This window comes from Dryobates pubescens, chromosome 13, assembly GCF_014839835.1.
Source record: "Dryobates pubescens isolate bDryPub1 chromosome 13, bDryPub1.pri, whole genome shotgun sequence".
Taxonomy (NCBI): domain Eukaryota; kingdom Metazoa; phylum Chordata; class Aves; order Piciformes; family Picidae; genus Dryobates; species Dryobates pubescens.
Window position 1 is genome coordinate 11,717,571 of NC_071624.1, and position 18,090 is coordinate 11,735,660.

Below are 18,090 nucleotides of genomic sequence, written 5' to 3' on the forward strand. Positions count from 1 at the left end.
TGCTGAGACACTGGAACAGGGAAACTGTGGATGCCCCCTCCCTGGAAGTGTTCAAGACCAGGTTGGACAGGGCCTTAAGCAACCTGGTGGAACGTGTCCCTGCCCACAGCAGGGAGGTTGGAACTAGATGACCTTTGAGGTCCTTTCCAACCCAAACCATTCCATGATTCAAATAAGAGGGATGGGGAAAGTAATCATCAGGGTGAGCTGTAGCTCTGATATGTTCCTTTTCCACCAAGCCGCTCTCTGTATTAAAGTGGCAGCTTGGACTCTCACAGCCTGGCTGTTGTCCAGCCAGGAAGCACAAAATGGTTGCATTGACTAGCAGGGAGAATGCCAACTTCTTGTGTCTCCTTGTGTATCTACCATGTGTACCCTGTCCATCAGTAGGGGTGGATGAGGAGGTTCTTCATTAGATGTTGGCGTCTTTTTGCTTGGATTAACCTCCTTGTTCTGCTTTCTTGCAGACATGGCTAATCTTTCCCTTCACGATCACGATGGCTCCAGCGGTGCCTCAGATCAGGACACTTTGGCTCCACTCCCCCACCCGGGAGCTGCACCCTGGCCTATGGCTTTCCCATATCAGTATCCACCACCTCATCCATACAACCCCCACCCCGGCTTCCCTGACCCAAGCTACAGCTACGGAGGCGGCAGTGCAGGCAGCCAGCACAGTGAAGGTGAGTGAAAAAGACTGAAATGTGCCTGCAAGCAGGCACGTGCCCCCTTCAGTATGGGGAAGCAGCAGGAAAAAGCTGCTTAGGCAAAGCCCAGCGTGTGTGGAATGCCAAGGCATAAAGCCATCTTGGAAGGGCTGTGGGACTTGGAGTTGAAAGGAGACTGAGAGCACAGAGTGTGCTGGTAGATGGCTGTGCTGCAGCGTGCTTTGGCCCTCTCTTGGCTAGAGGAGCATCCTTCCTTCCTGTCTTATCCCAGCTGCAACCTGACCTTTCCTTGTGCGCTTTACAGGGAGCCGGAGCAGCGGATCTAATCGCAGTGGCAGTGAGAGGAGGAAGGAGAGAGAGAAGACCGGAGAGTCCAAGTCAGGTGGCAGTGGGAGCGAGTCAGACCACACCACGAGGAGCAGCATGCGGCGCGAGCGCGCAGCCAGCGAGCGCTCGGTGCCAGCCAGCCAGCACAGCCAGCGGAGCCAGCACTCCCTGGCTCACAGCATCCGCAGCCACCACAGCCAGCAGTCATACGGGCCGCCCGGCCTCCCCCCTCTCTTCAGCCCCCCCATGTTGCTGATGCCTCCACCACCGTCAGCCATGGGCCCCCCCGGGGCACCGCCAGGCCGTGACCTGGCCTCTGTGCCCCCCGAACTGACAGCCAGTAGACAGTCCTTCCGAATGGCCATGGGCAACCCCAGTGAGTTCTTTGTGGATGTAATGTGAAGCGCCCGTCCCCTGTCTGTCTGCTGCCCCTCCTTCCCTTCTCCATCCCCGTCGTTTGTCTCCTAGGACCAGCCCTGGCTTCAACCTCTTGGGGTTTTTTTTTTGGGGTTTTGTTTTTTGGTTTTTCATTTTTTGGGGTTTGGTTTTTTTTGGTCTTGATAACAGAAAGAAAAAAAAAAAAAGGGAAAAAAAAATAAATGGAACTAAACCTTGATTCTAATCCCTCCTCGAGTGGGGTGGGCAGGCCTGGCAGGCCTGCTGGGTGCTGCCAGCCCATCCTGCCACCAGACTTGTGTATTGCCGATGGTAATTCCCTCCTGCCGTCCTCTCTAACCCCATTAATCCGCACCCGTCCCAGCACCCTGTGCTGCTTGCCCGTGTGTCACTGCTGCTTCAGTCCTTCCACCCTAAACATCTCTTCTTTCTTTTCACCCTTTTGTGTTTCTTCTATCAAGCAGCAAAGAATTACGGGGTGTTTGACTTTCTCTGAGCCTGCCGCCTGTGGGGGGGAGAGCTGGAGCATGGCGTGGCCCGACAGGAGGACACGGAGCTCCAAGGGCGCTGGGCACGCATGGCGCTGAAGATGGTGCTTCTTTCCTCCCCCTTGTGGAAGACACCCTGCCCTTACTGCAGCCCTGAGAGGGGAGCAGGGACCAGCCTTATAGATACACATTTTAAATCCCATTCTAGTTGCCTTTTGGCTGATGCATGAATGTTCCAGGGCTTCAGTGCCTCTTGGGAGTGGAGAGATGCTGGCAGTTACCTCTTGTCTCCCTCCTCTTGCTCACATATTGGGCCAGGCCTGAGCCTGGCACTGCACTGTGGCAGGACCCTCCTTCACCTTCCCTGGGCCACAAGTCTTGGGGCTGGGGCTGTACCTCTGCATTCAGCCTGGAGCAGTGGTGGGTGCCTGTGCAGTCTTGTACTACTTGAGGCACTGCACCTGCCCTTGGGTGCTCTGGGGAAATTAAAGGGCAGAGTTCTGCTCCCCTTGTCCCATTCTTTGCCCTTCTGCCTGTGACATGTTGCTGCTTGTCCTCTTTGTAGGGGCTGTCTCATGCTTGAGGCTGGTGCTGGCAGCTGTGGCCTTCTCCCTCTGCTGTCATGCTCCTGCTCAGCCATGTGATGACAGCAAGGGCCTGGACAAAGTTAGAAGGTGAGGGAGGGGCACAAGTGGGTCCATTTGGTACTCTGAAGAAACATGGATTTTCTCTGTATTTACCCAACAGCAGGCCTGAGTCTGCCTCTCTTTCTGCCCGGCGCTGCTGGCCTGGCTGCTCAGAGGGATGAGGTGCTGGCTTGTCCCTGCTTCCTCAAACAGCAGCTTTCTGGAAAGGGAGGCTGCAGCCTGAACCATGGCTTCAGGGCTTGGTGCTTGCATATGTGCCAGGACAGTTGGCTTTCTGCTTTGGCACTCCCTGCCCTTTTCCGTTCCTCTTCTGGGTACGTGGAGACATGCCTGGGGCTGGGGGCAGCCCCCTTCCCTGTGCCCAGGGCTAAACACGGTACAGTACAGATATGTTCAACCCTGCTTCCATTGGTGCTGGCACCCTGGTGCCCTCTCCTGCTGTGCCGTGGCTTTCTCTGCAAGCATTGCCTCCTTTTGTTTTTCTTGTGTTTGCAGTTTTTATATGCTGGAGATGAAATGTATTATTTCCTCGGGGACCTGCATTACCCCTGCAACCCCTCTGCCAGCTCTCACGTGCCATCAGTTCAGCTTCCCCTGACTCCCCAAAGCCTTTCCTTTCCCTCTGCCTGCTGGAGTCAGCCTGCCCAGTGCCCACTCTCTGCCCTCCTTCTGTCCCCTCATTTCATCACTGGCAAGCTGCTGCCTATTCCTCCCCCACCCCCTCCTAATGCCTCCCAGCAGCCTCCCTCCAGCCACTGCTCACACCCTTTCCCTTCCCCTTCCTCCTGGGTTTTATAAAAACAAAACCAATCTCCTTGTTTTTATTTATAAACATAGTTTTATTGGACTCCTGCAGTGTGTTGGTATTTTTTTCCCCAGCCTCCTTTTTCTCTCCTGCCTTTTGGTCTGCGGTGAGATCCCAGCGGGAGGAGGGCCTCGTGTGTTCTGCAGCTGCCTAATCCCGGCGCGCCGTGGGCTGCTGCATGCTGAACCTAGGCCGGGCGTCTCGCTGCTGCTCCACCCGATGCGGGTTCTCGGGTGTCTCCGGGTCTCCCGCTTCCAACGAGCATACCGTGGGGAAGCTCGGAGGCACGCTTGATAGCGGGCCTCCCAATCGGTGCGGCGAGGTGGGGGAGTCCCGGGGATGCCCAGGCGTGGGGCCGTGGGAAGCAGCAGTCGCCGGGGGGTGGGGTGTCTGCGCGGGGCTGAGCAGTCTCACAGCTTGGGCACACGCGTATGTCCTTCAGGTGGCGCCCGCCCGGCCCGGCGAGGAGATGAGGCCTGAGGAGGACGTCGCCTCCCCTCCCGAACTACATCTCCCAGGGTACCCCACGGCCCGCGCCTACAGCTCTCGGCAGGCCCCGCGCGGAACCGCCCGTCCCGCCCCGCCTCCCCCGTTTGCGCATGCGCGGAGTCTGTGGGGTGCGGGCGGGGCATGCGCGACGGCGGCTCTGCAGTGATAGGGGGGGCGCGGAGGGAAGGGGGGGGCGGTGGCCGCCATCTTGGGCGCTGGGCAGTGAGTGGCGGCGGGCAGCAGCAGGTGAGGTGCCCAGGGCCGTCCTCTGGCTTTACGGTGGAGTGCGCGGCACCGCTTCTCTTCTCTGGGCGGTGTCTTGCGGCGGGACTCGCTTTGCGCCCGCGCCTGGGTGGTGGCCGAGCTGCCGTGGGTAGCAGCTCCCTTTGGCTCTCTCCGGGGGTGGGGGTCCGTGGGCCTACCCTGTGGGGCGCGGTTCAGTCCTGACAGCTTTGGAGGGGGGATGGTCCTGCGGGGCGAGGTTCCTCTGCCGGCTGCCCTCGGGGGAGGACGTAGGGGTACGTCTTGGAGCCGGGCTGCTCCTCCGGAGGGGTTTTCCTCAGCTGTGAGGGGCCGCTGGGCGACCCCAGCCCCGCCGAATGTGGCTTTTTTGCTAGTGTGCTGATTGGGGTTCAGGAGGGGTTGTGAGTTCACTACCTGTCTGGAATAGCTGGGGTGGCAGCCCTGCGGTGCTGAACTGGGTGAGGGTGGGGACAGAATCGAGCTCTGTGGCACAGGACACCAAGGGAAGGCCTGCACCGGAGTGCTGGGTCAGCCTGAGCAAAGGTCTTGGAGTCGGATCAGGCAGGAACTTCCCCTAAAATTATTTGCTTGTACTACTGAGAGAAATGTGAATTAGCTGGGTCATGGCTTGCACCTTCTAGCTTCCGTCTTAGAAAACCTGCTGAGGCAGAATGCAGTGCTGCTGATGCTAAACGGTGTCTGTTCTGAGGCTCGAAATGGGCTCTCATCCAACGGCTCTTCTAAATGCACTTCCAGTTCCATTCTTCCTTGGGCTAGGCTTTTGGATTCAGCAAAACTGCAGGAAATGCAGACTCTGTTCATCATCCAGTGCAGCTGATTTCTCTCCCCAGTAGAAGATGACTCGCTTTTGATCTTGTTTTTTCCACATAAATTGTGTGATTCTGTGATCTGTTTTCTGCTTGCTTTATTATGACAAAGCTGCTATTAAGTGTTAGCCTCTGAGCCTAAAACTTTCCCAGATGGGTGAGCCTGGATGGCTTCTGTGGCTCGTAAGTCTAGGTATTGCATCTAGAAAAATAAGTATTGTAAGTTTATAATTGCATACAAGCTCCTGTGGTGCCTTGTTGGGCAACAGTTACTTGAAAGCTGTCAGAGCTGAAGCTGCTATTTTATTGTTTTTTCATGTACTAGAAGCCGTGCTTGTCCCTGTGAGGTTTGCTTGCGGCGACAACCCCTAGTCTGACCACAGACTGACAATCTGCCTGCTTCCATATTTTCCCTGTCAGAAGGGAGGCATCACTTCTTTTCTGTTGGAAGTGCCATGTTACTGACATCTAGTGACAGAGGTACCTGGTGCCCTTTGAGCTGCAAACTGGCTGTGGTGGGTTTTTTTTTCAGGGAGAGTGTGTGAGAGGTCCTTGAAGGGTATTATGGCTGCCTCCTTCCAGAGGAACACAATTCTGGCCTTTGAGTCTTGAGGCTGTGAAGGGTTCCATTTTGAGTTCTTTGATGCACAGATAACTAGAAATGCACTGCAGTTGGAAATATTTTTTTTCCCTTTTTTTTTTTTTTTTAATGAAATGGGAACAGTAACTGAACAAAATGGACTTCATAAAGAAACTTCCTGTGACCCTAGTGGAATTTTTCTTGTCTCATCCCTATACTGAGAAATACTGAAGCAAATATTGTCTTTTGCAGCACAGTGTCTTACACTGGTTTTCTAAGCTTATATTACTGAAGGCCGTTAGAACATCTAATAACTGTTCTTAGGGTGAATGGGAGGATGGACAGAAATACAGCCTAGGGTGCCCAGATGTAATTGGTCTGTATGACAAAGTAGGGATCTTCAGTGAATGATCTACAGAGTCAGAAGTTACTAGCAAGCCATATAGTATTTTGATCTCAGCAGGAGGTTCATAGCTCAGCTGAAAGCTTGCAGGCTGAGGCAGAGAATGTGAAATTAATGTGCTCCACAGTGGTAGTAGAAAGAGGAATGCTGCTAAATCAGGGCACCTAGACCATTACTAGTTTGCAGCATGTAAGCTTTTACTGAAACTGTAGTCCATGTCTAACCTGTTCTGTTAGCTTAATGGAAAGCAAGTCACTGTTAAAATTCCTTGCTTTAAGAGTGAACAGTAATCAGAAGTTGCTTCAGACTGGCTTTAATGCTGGCTTGGAAGAGCTGGTAGAAATGGAAGGCAGCATTGAAGCTGTTCAGATAAGGTTGGACTCATAATAGCATGGAGGGGAGTGTTAAAGGGTGATCCTGTGATGTTTTACCAGAGTGAGGGAGCTTCTTGTGTTTTTCTCTTGTCGGTATTTATCTCCTGTTGCTCTTTAGACTGGCTGTGTGCAGTATGGCATACAGAAGCAGACTGGAGGAGGAGAGCCTACTAAGAGTTGAATGTGCTTCTCTTCCTGCCCACTGGTTATGGGGATTTATGGGATTGGGTTTAAAATAGGAACAGTTTCTCTGAAACTGATGGGTTTATCTCAGTAGCTCTTTAGCTCACAGTATTCTTCTTAATTAAATTATGCAGGCTGTCTTCCCCAGGATGAAGTGATTTCAGATACTCTTGCTTAAAAACAGGTGCACCCCCTGGCCTCCCGGAAAGTGGCTAATGCAGCCCTGTAAGCAAAGTTTATATGCTTGGATTAGCTGGTGAGGCGATGACATAGCTGCAAGCCTCAAGCCTTTTGGTTTGATAAGGGCTAGGGATAGCCTGAAGGGACTGCTTTTCTGACTAGCCAGTTTGCCAGAGCAGCTTGACTAATCCCCCTCCTGCTTCACTGCTGTCACTTGTCCAAGATCATGCTAATTTCTGGAATGCAGAAATTGTTACAGTTGGTGATTTACCCTCAGCCCTCTGGGTGAGAGGTGCAATACCTATCCAGGTTTTTTCCTGGATGAGAACTCTAGCAGCTAATGCACCTTGAACTGCTTAGTTGGATAAGCTTATTAATAGACAGAAGTCTTTCTTACTGTTAAGTCAGAATCCAAACTTTCTTTTAATAGACTACTAAATGGGTTGGTTGTTCTACACCAGCTTATTGACTGACTTAGGATTGCTGTTTCCTAGATGTGCTGTGTAGATTAGAGAAATAAGTATTTCTGTTTTCATTCAAAATAAGTGATATCTGTGCTGTGACTAATTCTCTGGACCCCTATCCCCTTGACAAGAGTGACAAACCCCAGAGTAACTGGGTGTTGGGCTCGCTACTCACCTTGCGTTTATTTGTACCTTGTGCTTAATGGCACAGGAAACCTGATGAAGCTAACAGCTTGGCTTGCAGTGGGGCTGTGGCCAAAATGACTTTGCAGATGAGCTGGAGTCCTCTCAGCTCTGCTGATCAAGTCTCTGGCTTGCCCTGTCAGTGGCTGAGTTTAAGGTAACTGGCAGACTGTCACACGCTTTGTTTTCGCCTCCTGTAGTGCTGGACTTTCTTCTGGAGAATGTCTCTGTAGTGAATGTAGCACCTATACAGCTGGCTCAGTAAAATACAGCTGATCCCAACAGTGCATTCTGAAACAAATGGACAAATGCACTCAGTGCTCATCTCGTCCTGAGGCTCTTGATGCTTGAGTGGTCATGTGAAACTGCAGTAACATTGTTGGGGCACCATAGGAATGCCTGTCCCTGCTGTCAAGCTCCTCCTGAGCGTTTACTCTTAAGCTGCCATGTTAACCACTGCACCTCTGAAGAGAGGAGACAGAGGATTTGCTGTGCAGACCTGCCATGATAACAGCCAGGCATGGCTCACGAGCTCAGGGAAAACGACGTGGGAGGATATAGACAACTGCACTTGCATTTCCTGAGGCAGGAATACCAACAGAGGCCCAAGGTTATTGTGGTTCCAGTACTGGTAGGCTGTGGGCACATTGCTAGTGCCTTGTTTCCTCCAGACAGTACTTTATTCTTTCAGAGTTAGAGCAAGCATCTCTTGCCGGGATGTGAAGTTGCAGTTCCTGCAGCCATGTTGCCTTGTCCTCTGCAGATTCACTATTTTTCCTAAGCAATGGGTTTGACCAGATCACCTGTTTGTTTGTTTGTTTTCGTTTGTGCAAACACAAAAGGCAGAAAATTATGTTCCAGAGTTTGGTGTAAGTTGAAGCTAACACTATTCTTGCTGGTGCAGGGAAAGATTAATGGTCTTTATGGTGCCACCTGAAAGACTTCAGGTTACAAGACAAATATAGTGGAATAAAAAATCACTCCTTTGAATGTCTGTATATCTGGGATTTAGGCTGGTTCAGCTTTGTCTTTCATACCCTAATGAACAGATGACTGGTACTACAGTGTCTTCTTACAGGTGTGATGCTGTGTCTTCTCAAGTAGAGAGACTGGGAGCATAATGAAACTGGACAAAGACAGGAAAATTGTTACCGTTTGTTGTGGTGTTTCTGGAAGAGCTGCTGCAGATACAAACAAACCCCACAGAGGCAACAAGCTATGCTTGTTAGTCTGTTTTTTACCACTGCCTTGTATAGTCTATAAAAGCTCCATGCTGGATGTTTGTTTTTCTACAGCTTTTCTAGGTCAGAATCAGTGGAAGAGGAAGACTGGGCTCTTACAGTCTGCAGGAAGGAGCTGCTAAAATCCACTTCTGAAGGCAGGTTTAGTTTATCATCTCACAAGGTAGCTCCTAGTTCAGCTACTTGTTGCATCCCAGAATATGTGAAGCTGTTGACAGCTCAGCAACAGGATACTGCTGCCAGAACCTGTGCTCCTGACTGCACCTACACCTGTCCAGTCTGTGGCACTATGGAGGTCTGAAAGGGCAAAGTCTGATGGCTTTTGGAGAACTACCCATCTTTAAGTCAGACCTAGTAAACAGAGCGTTTTCTATCTGTGATAGAATTGGTGAACAAAAGCAAAATTTGAGATACTGTATTTTACTGTGTCTTTATCTGTCTCCCTTAGTTATGGTGTGCAGCTCCCCTGCTGCAAGAGTGGCTTTTGCAGCTTCATTTAAGATGCTGTGATGGTTTGAGAGAGGGATGCTCCCCAATGCACGTCCCTTGCACAGTGTATCCAGCAACTTTGAGATGAGTGTGCCCAGTTCTTTTTATGAGGTGCATGCTACCCTGTCAGTCATTGTAGGTCCAGCTAATCCTGCAGCCATTTGGTTATGTAGCTGCTGAAATGCATTCAGATCTGCATCCCTGCACTTCATTTATATATGGATTTGTTCTGTAGCTGCCTCTCTCCATGTTCTACCTTTGCCATGGTCACTGTAAAGCTGTATCTAAATGCTGTCATTTTCACTGGAAGTGGCCCCAACTCTTCAGTGGGTTTGTGTGTGTATAAGCACGTGGTCTGCCTGATGCTCTTCCTGGTCTTTTTCCTTTGTGGATTGAAATAGAAATATATGGGAATATAGAGAGCAGGAAAGGAACTTGCTATAGGTATTTAGGACCAACATTCAGATGTTAGATCTTACTCTTTCCCCAGCAGCTATCCCCTTAAAAAAGTGTGGAGTGTATTGGGAGATGGCTGTTCCTAATTTAAGGTGATTAGTCACCAAGTGGTGTAAATGCAGCATGCATGTGGGCCGCCTTTGTACCTGAACTAGAATAAACCCATCCATACTATAGCTAGAAAACAGGGCTGTAGCTACCAGTGTGGAGCAGGTTACCATATGTTCAATCTGGTGAAACATGGAGTGGAGCTACAAAGCTTTGAAAATGCAGCTGATGGACCATGAACCCAGAGGCTTTAGCCGGAGTCATCTTGGTTTCCAGGAACTCAGTGACAAACAGTTGAAGAAGCAATAGGCTTTGCTCTTGAACTGTGTCTTGCATTGAGCTATTAGAAGCTCAAAAATGGTGTAGTGCAGGCTCCCTAGAAAAGGCTGACTGTGGAGAGGAGCAGAATGAGTCACTGAAAGCTGATTGAGCAATGCTGGGAAGCTTTCTGAGTCACAGCTCTTATGTGCAGTGAGCAGATGAACCCATCTCCTGTGGTGGGTCTCTTATTCTGGGGCCTTCTGATGCCAGCAAGTCGTGAGTCACTGAATGTCACTTTCAAATTAATTTGAGCCCTGTTCACTGCAGTTCTTAACCAGTGCAAGCACTAGGATCTTTTCATTTTCAAAGTTGATCTGAAAAGAAAACTATTCATTATTTAAAAACATGTGGAAGATCATACAAATCTGAACTGCGCTGCTGAACCTCATTCTAGTTGCACTGTAACCTTGAAACCTTGAGTTGAAGCGAGTATCTGTGAAACTTGTACTGAAACACAAATGAGGATCAAAATAAAGCAGGCTTATTTTCACTGCAGCCACTTCAAGGAGAGCCATTGTCTTAAAGAGCCATTCTTCTTGCTGAGCTTTAAGCAGCTTTCTTTTGCATACTGCCCTTTGTATAGCTTTCTTCTCATCTGTTCATGTATCTCTGGGCTAGTCATTCCACCTCTTGAGTTTCCAGCTGTGAGAACATGCTCCCACTAGCTGGTGGAAGTAACTGTAGTGAGGAGGGAGTGCAGTCACTCTGATCTAGTGTCTGGGAAGGATGTAATACAGGACTTTAACAGAAGACTGGGATGTTGTCAGTGTTCCATGATGACCAAACTTGGTGAAGGCTGACTGAGAGAATGACACTGCACCGTACCAAGCTTGCTGTAAGTTGTGTTGATGGCCGTGTGCTGCCTGTATTTGCGATGCTTGGAACTCTTCGAGGTGTTGGACTGCAGAAGTCAAGCTTATAATTAATTGTGTTAAATACCTTGTGCACTTGAGACCTGTTTGGTCCCTGATGTCATTAGATAGGAGTGCAGCAAGAGGTTTATAGTGTGTGTCCTTCAACTACAGAAAACTGACCAATAACCTGTACAGTTGAGTTAGTCATCTAAAACTGTTTCCTTGTATTCTCTGTTCTTGGCTCACATGATTTTGCTGGGTACCTGGAAACACTTTATCAACTGTCTGTCAGAAACTGAGTTGGGTAATTTACATTTAAATGTAAATTCAGATTTAATCTGCAGAGCTGTAGATTTGTGTGGGGTTTTTTTTCAGGCTTGAGTTGAATGGTAACTGGTGTGGAGACAAGCTGCTGCTGCATGTGAAATAATTCTGGTAGATATCTCTTAGGTCTATTTATGTGGGCAGGGTCCTATTGTAAAAACAGCTGGCAGAATAGTCCTGATTCTTGGGTTAAATCTGTAGTAAGTGAAACTACCACCTCAGCTGTTAACCAGGGGTTCACATGGCACAGAACCCATCTCTTTCTGACTTCAAGCAAGTTGTTCCATATTGAGTTGTGTTAATCAGTGTAGCACAGCTTGTGTGCATCAGCTGATTGGTGGCAAATCTCTCTGCACGCTCCTAGTTTGTAGCAAATGAGAGTGGTCCTGATCAGTAGTCATGATGGGGGAGGGTGGGGGTGTGTGTCTGTAGATATGAGGGTGGTCAGTGTAGCATGGGCAAAGTATGTAAAAAATGGCACAGAGGTGCAGTGATGGGATGTTAAAGTGGCATGCCAGATTCAAGGTATATAGATGTACAGTGGTGGATATGATGGGTAGGGAGCAAAGGCATTTCTAGCTTCACCTGTGATGCCTTTGAAGACCAAATTCAGAGTAATATTGGAGTTAGGACAGATGATGAAATTGTTAAGCTTTCTGCTGAATGGTGGCTTAAAAACGTAAGTTAAATATCAAGAACCACTAGGGGAAGATCAAAGCAAGATACATATTAATGTCATATTGTCTATATCATGGTTTGTTTACATCTTGAATAACTCGTGCAGCTTTGTGCTCACTTCCTGAAGGAAAACATTTAAAGGAGGGGACTGAAAAAGACCAAAGCATACATCGGTTCCCTTGTGAAGAGCAGCTGAGGAAGGCGGGGGTGGTATCTCATTCTGAGAAAGGGGCAGTGAAGACACGACAGATGTGCAAAATCCTGAGTGGCCAGGAGACAAGAGTATGTGAGCTAGTTCTTAATTGCCTCTTCCTGCACTGGAACTGGAGGCCATTAAACAAAGCTGGGGGAAGGAAGAAAAAGCACACTTAAAATTAAAAGGAGGGTGTTTTATACAGTGGTTAAAAAACTAGGCTTTTTTTCCCCTGGAATTCTGCTGAGGCAGAGATTCAAGAGGAAACTGGGCAAACAATTTAAAGAGATCTATTGAGAGTTCGGAAGTAAGCCATTGCAGAAAGATCTTCTGGGGAGTGTTTCCTTGACCTGTTCTGTTATCTGACTGTCCCTACGTTGTCAAGGCCAGAGATAAAACATTGAGCCAACACATATGCAGAATGATCCAATGCAGATCTTCAACATGCAAATGAAAATGTTCAGGTTAGGAGCCAACCATACCTGGAAAGTGTGAAGTCTGAACTCAGCTCCCAGTATACTTGCATAAGAAGTAGCCTGGGGTTTCTTTGACAAAGACTCTTTTAAGAGACTAAACACAGTTGAATCACACTGTATGCACTCTCCATCTAGTGTTTCTACTAACATATAATATAAAAAGGCACTTGACTGTGCTGCCTTGTCCTGTGAAACAGTTAAGAATGCTGGTGTTTTTTCATGTAACTTAAGTGAAACTATTGTAGAACATGTTCTAACCTGACATATGAGAAAGCATAGCCTTACTATCAAGTTTTCAAGTTTCTACATCTTGAAAGAAGGCTTTTAATTTCCATCACAGGACTTGATCAGTAGTCTTCTACATGTTTTATAATAATGTAGGTAATATGGGAATCAAGCCTTTTTCAGAAAGGGGTTGGCTTGTCATGCTAGCAAGAGTCTGTCTTGTATATGCTGCGTCTGATCCTGTTGTTCATTAAAGCAGACATTTCCTTTATGCTAAAAATAGTGGAACAAATAACTTAAGCAGCATTAAAACCCAAGGGGGAGATTATTTTTTTTTTTTCTTTTTAAGACTAGGATGTGCTTTCTAAGAATCTTCTGGAAAGGTTTTGTAGGATTCATGTGATCCAGCTTTTAGCAGTTGCATAAGCTTCCAGGAAACTATTCTATACAATGTTAAGTCTTAAAGAGGATGCAGGAACTCTTCTTCACCTTTGGTAGTAATAGTCCTTGAATTTGAGAACCTGGGTTTGTTCTGTTAACTGACAGGACTGTCTCTGTCTTCTGACATGGCACTGCTGGATTTACCACTAGCCACACTGGGTAGCCTTGGTCTCCCCTTCAGGGGACAGTGAGTGACTCTACCTAGGAAATCTTGGATTGTGTGCTGCCTTTTCCTTCATAGGTTTGATGGCAGACTTATCATGGAAGTAAGCTAAATCCTTGTATCCTGAAGTTATAATGTGTCATTACTGGGAGTGGAAGAAAAACATATTTGAAAGCCTCTTCTCTGCTAGATGGAGTCACAAACATCAGAACTTGTTGGTGACAGTGCCACATGAAGCCACTGACAAGTGTCAGGAGGCAGGCTGTTAATAGCCAGAGACCAGCAGAATGTGGGAGTAAAAGCTAGGAAGCTCTCTACTGAGCTTTGAAAAACTGTTCCTCTGCCTGTTTCTCACTATTTTGACTTAAATGACTTTAAAATTATTTTATTTTTCTTTTTACTTTTAATGAGCCAAAGCAGCCATCTGGAAGCTGAAGAGTCATAGCAGAGAAGTATGTGTAACATTAGTCTCTGGGGACTCATTAGGTATAGCTAAAAATATTGATAAAAAGGCTTATGAAATTTAAAGTTTCCCTTTTGTCTTTACAAAATTAAAAATAGTGGCTGCACCATGAATGTTGTTTTAGCACAGAACTCATGTCTGCAGTAGTTCCTTCAAACAGGCAGCTACTCTAGTTTCTTGAACACAACTTGTAGAGGATGCATTGCTCTTAATATTCTGCCCTGGAAGTCTATTTGTCCCTTTGCTGGTTTTTTTGTGTTGTGTGTGGGTTTTGTTTTGCTTTTGGTTTTTTCTTTCTTTCCCTGACCTTTGAGATGATCTGGGAATAGGTCACTTTAAAATTCATTTTGCTGTGTTCCTTGAGCAAACACATATCACTTCACTGGCAGCATTTGTGTCTAGGCCAACCTCTCCCTATCCTTTCCACCTACCCCAGACAAGTGGGTGTAGGTTCACCCGCCCCAACAGTAGCCTGGAGATGGCTGGTTATCTAGTGCTCTGCAGTGCCCATGCTGAGAAATACTCGTGACTAATTCTTGGGACGAACACATGAGTCTTGCCCTGTTGCATTTGTAGTGGTGTTCTCTGAACTAAGCCAATCAAGCAGTTGCTAGAGTGGGTGCTATGACTTGAACCTAAGTGATTAGGAGTATGTATGACTGGGATGGGATCTGGTGAAATAGTTATGTGCTTTCATTAAAAAGTGTTCTGCATCAGTAATGTCTACCTGCTTTGTAGCTCACTTCCAAACAACCTCCCTCTGAAAAAAGACATCAGTTTAAAAGGGTAACTTCGGAGGCACTAGCCCCCAATTACAGTGGGTTATGGTGGTAGTCTCCCACTCCAATGGTGCCTTGTGGCCACGTTGCTCACAATTTAGACTCTGAAGTGTTAATCAGTGCTACTGCAGAGATCAGAGAAGGCTACAGCCTTGCCATATAAATACTATGTAAAAATGGTAGTTTGTCAGGGCTTACTTGTTTCTGAGAACCCCTTGTCATGCAGTCATTGAATCAGAGGTCTTTTCCAACCTGAACTATTCTATAAAATTATTGAGTCCAGCTGTTAACCCAGAACAGCCAACTCCACCACTAAACAATGTCCCTTGGCACCACGCCTACATATCTTTTCAATACTGTCAGAGAGGGTGACCCCACCACTTTGCTGGGCAGCGTGTTTCAGGGCTTGATAACCCGTTCTGTGAAGAAATCTTTCCACCCTAAACCTCCCCTGGTAACACTTGAGGCTGTTTGCTCTTGTCCTATCACTTGTTACTCAGGAGAAGAGACCAACCACCGCCTCACTACAACCCCCTTTCAGGGAGTTGTAGAGGGGTGAGGTGGTCTTCCCTGAGTCTCCTTTTCTTTAGGCTAAACAATCCTAGTTCCTTCATCTGCTTCTCATAAGATTTGTGCTCTAGACCTTTCACCAGCTTCATTGCCCTTCTCTGGACCCACTCCCAGTACTGTGATGCCCTTCTTGTAGGGAGTGACCTAAAACTGAACACAGTATTTGAGGTGAAGCCTCACCAGGGCCAAGTAGAGGGTGATCACCTCCCTGGTCCTGCTGGCCACACTGTTTCTCATACAAGCCAGGATGCTAGTGGCCTTTTTGGCCACCTGGGCACATTGCTGGCCCATATTCATCTGACTGTTCACCAACACCCCAGGTCCTTCTCTGCCAGACAGCTTTTCAGCCACTCTTCCCCAAGTCTGTAGTGTTGCATGGAGTTGTTATTAACCAAAGGCAGAATTTGGCACTTGACCTTGTTGAACCTCATACAGTTGACCTTGGCCCATCAATCCAACCTGTTCAGATCCTAGTAATGGACTTGGTGACATCTCAAACACTTGTGTGGACTTGTGTGCAAAAAGACTTAACCACTAATTGCATCTGATTTGGATCCTGGTTACTAGGCAAATAGGCACTTCTTAAAGTAGAAATAAAGTCTTTGATTTGCTTGTAGTTCCAGGCCTGTGTGTTCTCACCTTCAAGGAATAGACCAGGTACTATGAATATTTCAGGCTTGATCCATCCATGCTGCTGCATGGAATGAGAAGTAAGCCTGCATCTATTCCAGTGCTAATTTTAAGCTTCAGTCCAGGCTACAAAGTGCAGTAACATTCAGAGCCTTGTGTGGCAGGATGTTGGGTAGCTGTATCTACTCACCTAGATCTAAGCTCCTGAGCCACTTCAGAGTAGTTCAGACAGTCACTCAGCTGGGCCATTGTTGGGATTCCTGGACTCTTTTGGTCTGGAACAAAGCAGTTGGTTCCCAGTGGGCTTCCTCTCTGAGTCCTTGTTACCATGTGCCCTTGAGGGACAGTTCTGCAGCAAACATGAGGGACAGAATGCTGATCTGGAGAGCCTGGTGTGTAGTTAGGGGTGTGGGTCTGTCCTGGTACATGCAGTCTGTACTGTGTGCTGGGAACGCTTTTCCATATGAAATCCCAGCAGATCAAAAAGTATGTTCTGTAACTGCAGCAATGAGGCTACTTTCTTCCTTTCTGAAGTAAAATGCTGTTTCTAGTAGACCTTTATAAGTAAAGAGCTCTGTATTCTCCTGTTCAAGATGTAAGCATGAGGCAAACTATTGCTTCCAGCATCTGAGCTGCTCACAAGTGTCTAGCTGCCCACTTGGGCCTTGTCCATGTGCTAGCCTGGACAGATCTAATAAGATGAATGAAATACTTCATACCATCAGACTTTCAGGAATATCTCTGAGCATAACCTCCACTTGTACCTCCCTGCAGTCATCTGGAGTTCATTTCTCCCGTGGCATCAGGATGTGCGCTGTGAAGTCCTCAGTGCCACACAGGTGGTGTAAGAATAGTCTTCTTGATGAGGGTGTTGGTGGCAAAAGGTGTCTGTTCCTTGGCTAGTAGCCAGCAGATGTCAAGGTCTGTGCCTCATGTATTGCTTGTTGCGATGCTGCCTATTGATACATGCCCTCTCTTGCTTCAGGTCTTAAGCAACATGGGAAGAGAAGACTAAAATTCCATCATGATTGGAGGCTTATTCATCTATAATCACAAAGGAGAGGTTTTAATCTCTCGAGTCTACCGGGATGACATTGGGTAAGTGCTTCTGTTGCATCCCTGGTCTCTGCATTTCTGTCTCTCATTGGTGTGGACAACAACCCAGAGCTGCTTTGTCCTGCATTAGCTGTGCATGCATGTCAAACTGCAACTCAACTTGCTGCTCTAAGCTTAGTTGAGAGAGAAAAAGAAAAGCTGCTTAAGCCCTGGTCACCTACAGATAATAGAAAAGGATGACTTGCAGGCAAACCTGGGACTGTTTTGGATAGTAGAGATCTGGCTGTTACTCCAAATGCTTCAGCAACTTTGCCACTGTAGGAGTCCACCAGCTTCACTGCATCATTAAAACTTTACAGGATCAGTAATGTGGGAACTCTGCCACACACTGTAACCAGGGCTCTGAATTAGTTTCAAACATAGACAACTGGCATCAAGTACAGGCATGCAGCAGACACTTTGGTCTTGGAAAGTTGTGTCTCTAAGCAGTTTCATAGTAACCACAGCTGTATATTTAAAGCTGGCATCTTGTCCTCCAGCTTTGTATGGCAGCCTTGTGTATGAAAAGCTTATATTCATTGGGTAATTAAAGTTGTGGGAAGCACTGAAGGCCTTCAGTAGATTAAAGGTAGGTGTCTCTTTGCACTTCACACAAGTGTTATGATGCTCACTTAGGATCTCTACAGTCCTTAGTCTGTTAGTTCCCAGAAGGGACCTTACTAAAAATTTGGTGTCTTACAGACAGTGGATAGTACTATAAGGAACCTGATAGCAAATGATGATGATGATGCTTGGACTGAAAACATTGAAGTGGCTTTCTTGCACAACACTTCTCTTTCAAGTGGGTTTTCACCAGTTTTAGGCATTAGGTGGAAGTTAGTAATTGAAGTTAACAGAGTCAAAACAGCTAATGGAAAGCAGGATTGTGGTAGGTGTTAATTGAAAGTTGAGCAAGAGAGTTAGGAAAAAATAGTTTGTACCAGGTCTCCACAATGGGTAGTGGTAGAATGTGCTGTGAAATAACCTATGGCCATAACTTACAAAAAATTGTCAAGGTAGTTTGCCTTCAGACTCCTCAAGTCTGAAGAGTGTGTCCTTTCTGGTTATGGATTGTCCGGGGGAGGTTAAAAATCAGGGTAGGGCTAGTAGCTAGTCAAGGTTTGCACCGTCTCCTAGACTGAATAGGAGTGGACACAGTGTCTTGTCTTCACCTGAGGAGTGTTAAATCTCTTGGTGTGTTTTAAGTCAACTAAGGCAAAGTAGTTGTTCTAAGGTTGATGCTGAGCAAGGAAACATTGTGTTTCTGATGCAGAAAACTACTTACTGGCTACAACGTTTTGCCTTTCCTCTGCTGCACTGATTCTTTTCTGTCTTGAATACTTCCTAGCTGAAGTTCTTTAGAGCATTTCATATGCCAGATCTGACTTTG

General features: G+C 47.3%; 2 protein-coding genes across 10 annotated transcripts in view; both read left to right on the forward strand.

Moving 5' to 3' along the window:
* DVL3 (dishevelled segment polarity protein 3) overlaps positions 1–3,328 on the forward strand; it is a 33,531-nt gene extending 30,203 nt beyond the window's left edge. For 3 of the 7 annotated variants that reach the window (XM_054166412.1, XM_054166417.1, XM_054166418.1), the window contains 3 exons: positions 468–680; positions 970–1,368; positions 1,853–3,328. In XM_054166412.1, the coding sequence (XP_054022387.1) occupies positions 468–680; positions 970–1,368; positions 1,853–1,884 (644 nt within the window). In that variant the 3' untranslated portion in view covers positions 1,885–3,328. Of the gene's footprint in view, positions 1–467; positions 681–969 lie in introns of all 7 variants that reach the window. The other 4 variants (XM_054166414.1, XM_054166416.1, XM_054166419.1 and 1 more) reach the window with 2 other exon arrangements.
* Positions 3,329–3,971: 643 nt separating this feature from the next.
* AP2M1 (adaptor related protein complex 2 subunit mu 1) overlaps positions 3,972–18,090 on the forward strand; it is a 29,708-nt gene continuing 15,589 nt past the window's right edge. For 2 of the 3 annotated variants that reach the window (XM_054166166.1, XM_009903530.2), the window contains exon 1: positions 16,591–16,703. In XM_054166166.1, coding sequence (XP_054022141.1) covers positions 16,630–16,703 — 74 coding nt within the window. In that variant the 5' untranslated portion in view covers positions 16,591–16,629. Of the gene's footprint in view, positions 4,064–16,590; positions 16,704–18,090 lie in introns of those variants that run through there. The other variant, XM_054166167.1, reaches the window with a different exon arrangement.